This window comes from Trichechus manatus, unplaced genomic scaffold (genome assembly GCF_000243295.1).
Source record: "Trichechus manatus latirostris isolate Lorelei unplaced genomic scaffold, TriManLat1.0 scaffold00004, whole genome shotgun sequence".
Taxonomy (NCBI): Eukaryota; Metazoa; Chordata; class Mammalia; order Sirenia; family Trichechidae; genus Trichechus; species Trichechus manatus.
In genome coordinates, this window is record NW_004443940.1 from 8,810,013 (window position 1) to 8,816,656 (window position 6,644).

Consider the following 6,644-nt stretch of genomic DNA (forward strand, 5'->3'; position numbering starts at 1 on the left):
TTAATTATGTCACTTATAATCATTGGAATACTTTGCATCCATTAAAGAGAATAGAATGGATGTATATATAAATTGACTGGGAAAATTACTGCCCAAGACTTATTGTAGAATATGTACAGTATGCTGCTATTTGTGTAAAAACAGATGATGTACATATATGTGAAAGTAAATATTTGTACATATTAAACAATAAGTGTGAATGTAAGCACTTAGAAAATACCTTGAAAATAGTGGGGGCAGTGGGACTGAACTTTTCATTCCATGTCCTGCACTACTTGAATTCTAAAGGATACAAACTCATCGACCTGTGCCACCAGCCACGGCCTAAGAAGGGCACTACAGCCTCCTAAGTCCTGTTGACGATTTAATCAAGTTTTCCAGGAAGCCGGCGTGGTGACGCTAGCACGACGTGCAACGGCGCACGCGCAGTAGCAAGGAGCCTAGAAGCTGCCTGGGTGGTGCCTGGACGCTTCCGGTTCAGGATCTTAATTTTAGCACCGACGTCTAGGGTCTGGCGTTTGGGGAACTGTTGGCGTTGGGTGGGCGCCTTCTTGGGGCCCACATGAGCCACTGGCATCATGCCCGCAGCGACTGGGGTCGGGGACGCGCGTTTTCTGGACATTCCTCATCCAAAAAGAAGGGCAAAAACCACATCCCCGAAAGGTAATATGCCTTGACCCAGGGCTTGGCCCTTTCAGCGCGCAGCTTCTGGGCCCGTGCTTCATTTCTGGAGGTCTCCGCTTCTCTTACCGCTGCGCGCTGGGCTCGGCCGCCTCTTACTTAGAAACACGACCCTTTCTTTGCTTAGTAGCTGGAGTGGACAGTGTCTGTGATGTTGTGTAATTTCTCCCCATCCTCTTAAAAGAGGCTGTGGCCACTGCCACTCGGGCTGGATACAGGACTGCTCTAAGATGGGCCATTCCTTGGTTCCCAAAATTGGACCCCCGCAAGTCCTCAGGTTATGTTATTTTGGCACAAAAGATGTGAGTTATAACTAAGGTTGAGTGAAAGAACCCCCTGGTACTTCCCCCAGATCTTCCATCGAAAGTTAGTTTCGATTGTTTCCAGGACTCACAAAGGGCGAGCTGTTACTTCCTAACAGGTCTCATTTGCGAGATCTTCCTCAGTGACCTTCAAATGATTAATTTTGAGACTTTGCCCATACGTGCAGTATACTCTTTTTCACTGCTGGAGACGTTCCTCTCCCGCATCTCGTCTCACGAAGCCCCTTCATTTTCTTCCTGAAGATCTGTTGAATCCGTCAGCTTCTCTCCCTGGACACATCAGCACCCGAGTGCAGGTCTTGCCTGACCTGTTGCTATTGGGCCCTAACTAGTGTCCGTATGTCCACTGTAGGGTCCTTCCGATTCACTGGTCACACCAGAGCCCAAGAACTCTTTTTTAATAGGTGAGTTAGAATTTTGTTCATAGCTTACCATTTTTTTTTTCTTTTTCTTTTTTTAAAGAAGAAAAACAAACCCCTCACCATGGCCTATAACACAAGGCTCTGCATGGTCTAGGATCCTCTCTGCTTTTCCAGCCCCATCTGTGCCACTTTGGTTCTCACTTTCTGTGCTTTGTTTATACTGACTGGGGGTTTTTGTGTGTGCTCTTCCTTCTTCTTGAAATACTCTTCGTATTTCACATCCTATCTTTGCCTAGTTAATTCTAACTCATCCTGCAGAAGTCAATTCAAATTTTACTTTTTACTGTGTGTCCTAGCATTATTAAGTGAAGTTCACAGCCCCTTTTCTATCAGGTTTTCTTTTAAAATATGAACTTGAAGTTCTCTACTGATTGAATTTGATGGCCTCAGTTCTATGAGGACTGAAGATAAACTGTGAAGTACAAGAATTGAATGTAAACTATTTCAGTCAGCATGTATGTATTAATGACATGTTAGTGTTCAGTGCTGGGCTGTTTTATCAGGGATACGGACATTCTGGTCATCTCTGGTTTTATATGTATCTTATTGATGGAGATCTTTAAACTTTTGTTGCCTTGTATCTGTTTTCAAGATAGAAACAGGAAGAGGTGGAACATAGGCTGTTACTAGGTGGAGTTGAAAAATGCAGAAAAATACAAAGCCAAGAGAAGAGGGGAAATACTGTGTGGGCTGGGATTCCCACTTCCAAGGAGCTTTCGTTCTGTGCATGGAGACAAGGCTAACACAGTTTGGCTAACAACGTGTATCTAACAGGTGGAAAGACTACCTTCCAGTTGGACAGCGGATGCCTGGGACTCGTTTCATTGCTTTCAAAGTTCCTTTGAAAAAGGTAACCATGAGTTAATTCAATATTCTTTCAGAAATTTGAGTTCACTGTGTAGAACAGTAGGTCTGCTCTACCACACTTTGTTTCCCCTTTTTATGGCAAATACTTTGTACTCCCTGCTTTACTTTCTGGAGATGAAATTCATTGATAAATATAATCTACTTCCATTCATAATTTTTAAAGACAAATCAATGTAATGCCATAAATATAATATAAAGAATAAATAAAAGTAATTTATAATAAAGTAATATGCGTTTCCATATGTAAATGTTTGGACATAAAGAAATAGTTGCTTGCACCATGAATGCAAGAGCTATAAATTCAGACCCTATAGGTGGTTTTCCATAATAGTGAACATGATTACCATAATATTGAGTAGTTTTTGGTAGATTTCCAAGCAAAACAAAGTACAATCTTGACTTGATTGTCAAGGTTATTACTGTCCTGGAAAATTCAATGTACATTAATACTGTGCAAAAAAATACTTCGTGTTTATGTGTGAAAGGAAGCAAGGTTCTAAGGCTTAGATAATTATAAACCATTTTTTCACCTGTTATGAATGTTGAACTGAACATTCAAAAGTTATTCAGAATGTGGGACACATTTCATTTTGTAGGACTTGTCTGAATTTGACAGGACATCTAGCATCTGTGACCCCCCACCCACTAAATGCCAGTAACACCCCTTCCCTCCCATTGTCACAGCCAAAAAAAAAATGCCCTGTATCAGCAAGACCAGGATTTTAGCATGGAAACTGTGAAGGTTGTGTGTTTGTTTGCACTAGGAAAGGTTTTGGGGAAAGCACTGACAGGTATAAAAAAGGTGAGAAAAGAAGGTGAAGACAAATATTGTCTTCTAGATTCCGTGGCTCATTAAACTTGCCCAGCACACCGTGGATTAGTATCAGGAGAAGCCCACTTTGAATGTACTGGGAATTTATGTCATTCGTGACTCATAGGTCACAGTTTTGTTTTTTTTTTCCCCACCTGCCGCATCAGCTTGTGTGTATCTCTGGACTTAAAAATTAGTCATTTCACTTAGATAAACACATAGTTCTTATTCACATCCACACCCACCCACATCAAGCATAGTGTCTGACATAATAAATACTTAACAAATCTTCGTTGAATAAATGAATTGACTCCCACCCACATTTGCAGTTATTGTGGATTTTCTCCTATATCCCTTCTGTCTAAGCGGAGTTTTCGTAACTCCTTGGGTCCCTACTTTGTGGCCTTAAAAGTGGATTCTTGGGCTTTCAGAAGGGCCCCTGCTCAGTACCTTGCCTGAAAGTATACGAGCGAGAGGAGAGAAACCAGAAACATGCCTCGGTTCCTTTTCCTCCACATAGCCACAGATCTTTCCTGTAGGTTGTCATTATTAAAGGCCTCTTCTAGTTCTGTACAATCAAGTTATGTTACCTAGTGTCAGGATTCTTTAAGGTACCTGTTAACAACTGAATTGTATAATCCAGTTTGGGAATAGGGTTATCTTTGTTATGTTAATGAGGTCATATCAGTGTAGGGTGTGCCCTAAACCTGATCATTTCTGAGTTCTAAAATGAGCAGATTAGACACAGAAGAAAGCACATATAGGGGAAGACAGACTGTATCTGCTAACAGTGGCAGCAGATGGATTTACAAGGATTGCCAGCTACCAGAAGCTGAAATAGACAAGGAAAGGACCTCCCGCTAGAGTCACTCACTGAAGTCAGACTTCTATCCTCCAGAACTGTGAGATACTAAGTTTCTGTTTTTTAAAGCTGCCCACTGGTGGTGTTTCTGTTACAGCAGCACTCACAAACTAAGACAGTACCATAAAGAGGATTACAGAGACGTGTAACTGTCCCCAGTAGAGTTAGGTTGCTGAGTGTTTGACAGTGAAATGTGGGCCTATTTTTGTGTGTCTTATGGAAGTCACTCAAGAAAAAGTAGCCTCACTATGTGACGGTCACTTTTCAAGCATACTGGAATATAAAATATGATACGGTAAGGGTCAAATAAATGCTGTGGCAACAAGCACTATAGGAATTCCGAGGAGTGGGAAATTGATTATCCAGATGGGTAATTGAGGAAGGTTTCCTAGAGGATTTGTGACTTAAACTAAGTTTTTAAGGTTAGTTATTCAGATTGAGGAGCCCTGGTGTTGGTTGCAGTGGTTAAAGCGTTCAGCTGCTAACCGAAAGGTTGGTGGTTCGAACCTACTAGCTGCTCTGTGGGAAAATGATGTGGCAGTCTGCTCCCGTAAAGATTACAGCCTTGGAAACCCTAGGGGCGGTTCTACCCTGACCTATGGGGTCCCTATGAGTCGGAATCGACTCAACGGCTGCGGGTTAGGTTTTTTTGGTATTGTTCAGATAGATGGAGATGAAAATTGATCCATCTACACCAAGTCTTTGCAAGAAACTGACTGGAGAGATTGTATGCCTTCTTATAATTAATTTACTCTTCAGAATTTTTCTTAAAATATTACGTGGAATACTCAACATCATAAATCTGTCAAATTGTCCTAAGTTAATTTATAAACTTAACATTGTTTCAGCAGTAGGGATTTTCTGAGTAAGGCTCACTCTAAAACTTATATAGAAAAATAAACAAATAGTGAATATTCTGAAAAATAAAAATAATAGGGGAGTCTAGCCCTACCAGATATTAAACCGTATTAAAAGTGTGCTGCTGACACTTGGATAGTCAAACATATCAGTGGTACAGGGTACAAAGTCTTGAAGTAAGCCACATATTTAAAAGATTTTATCCATTAAAGCAATCCTTCATATATGTAGACATTCAAGAAGTATCTATAACCATTGAATCTGATCAGGCACTCCACTGGAGCTAGAGATACAGTTGTGAACAAAATTAACATGGTCCCTGCGTTTTGGGAGTTTTGGGAGGCCAACATGAAACAAACAAATACATAGAAGTGAACTTATTTTCTTCTCTTTGATCTCTCTGGAAGAAAGGGTTATAACTAGCTTGCAAGGTCCAGAAGAGTGGAAACTTTTCTTTGAGTGTCATTGTATATTGACATCACAGGGCTTGCTTAAATGGATGATACAATATGGGATTTTAAGTACACATTTGTTCGTTCTTATTTCATTCTCTCTGACAGAGTTTTGAAGGGAAACTTGCTCCAGAAGAATGTTTTTCCCCTTTGGATCTTTTAAACAAAATCCAGGAACAAAATGAAGAACTTGGACTGATTATTGATTTAACATATACTCAACGTTATTATAACCCAGAGGTAAATGGAATCCTTAATAGAAAAGAGGTGGAAGGGTAGATAACATTCTTGAAAGTGAATCCTCTTCATTCTGGTACTATAATAATTCCTAACCCAGTAGTTGTCATTGTATGCTAATGTAAAGCCTGGCCTTCTTTCATGGTTAACAGTTCTAAAAGGGAACGTTCCTGATTGCTATTTCAAAATAAAATTGAAGACATGAATTGAACTATAATATTTGGCAGTAGGTTATATATGCTTAAGAAATTCAATAAGCTTCCATAGTCTATGTTTTGAAAATGAAATAAATTTTAGTAAGAATAGTAGTGGCCTGAAAAGAAACAAAGGAATATCCATTATGTCTTTTTTGTTTGTTTATTGTTGTAGTTTAAATGAAGTTTACGTTTCAAGTTAGTCTCCCATACAAAAATTTATACATACATTATTATGTAACTCTAATTGCTCTCCCCATACTGTGACAGCACACTCCTCTTTTCCACCCGATTCCCCATGTCTGTTCAACCAGCTCCTAACCCTGTGTGTCTTCCCATCTCACCTCTGGACCGAAGCTGCCGGTTTAGTCTCTTGTAACAACTTGAGCTAAGAGGCACACTCCTCACAAGTATCACTTTATGTCCCACAGTCAGTCCAATCCCTGTCTGAAGAGTTGGCCTCGGAAATTGTTTTGCTCTGGGCTGATTGAGAATCCGGGGGCCATGCTTTCCGGGGTTCTTCCAGTCTCATTCAGACCGTTAAGTCTGGCCTTCTTACTAGAATTTGATTTCTGCACCCCACCTTTATCCTGCTCCATCAGGGACTGTCTGTTGTGTTCCCTGTCAGGGCAGTCATTGGTGGTAGCGGGGCACCATCTACTTCTTCTGGTCTCAGGCTGAAGAAGTCTCTGGTTTATGTGGCCCTTTTCAGTCTCTTGGGCTAATACTTTCCTTATGACTTGGATGCTCTTCATTCTCCTTTACTCCAGGTGGTTGGGACCAATTGATGCATCTTAGATGGCCGCTTGCAAGCTTTTAAGATCCCAGATGCCACTCACCAAATTAGGATGCAGAACATTTTCTTAATAAACTTTGTTATGCCAGTTGACCTAGATGTCCCCTGAAAGCATGGTCCCCAGACCCCTACCCCTGCTAC

At 40.8% G+C, this 6,644-nt stretch overlaps 1 protein-coding gene across 1 annotated transcript in view; it reads left to right on the forward strand.

Moving 5' to 3' along the window:
- The first annotated feature begins 449 nt into the window (after nt 1-449).
- Nucleotides 450-6,644, forward strand: part of DUSP11 (dual specificity phosphatase 11) — a 21,871-nt gene continuing 15,676 nt past the window's right edge. The window contains exons 1-3 of the mRNA XM_012556224.2: nt 450-663; nt 2,201-2,276; nt 5,385-5,516. Of these exons, the coding sequence (XP_012411678.1) occupies nt 563-663; nt 2,201-2,276; nt 5,385-5,516 (309 nt within the window). The 5' untranslated portion in view covers nt 450-562. The remainder of the gene's footprint in view (nt 664-2,200; nt 2,277-5,384; nt 5,517-6,644) is intronic.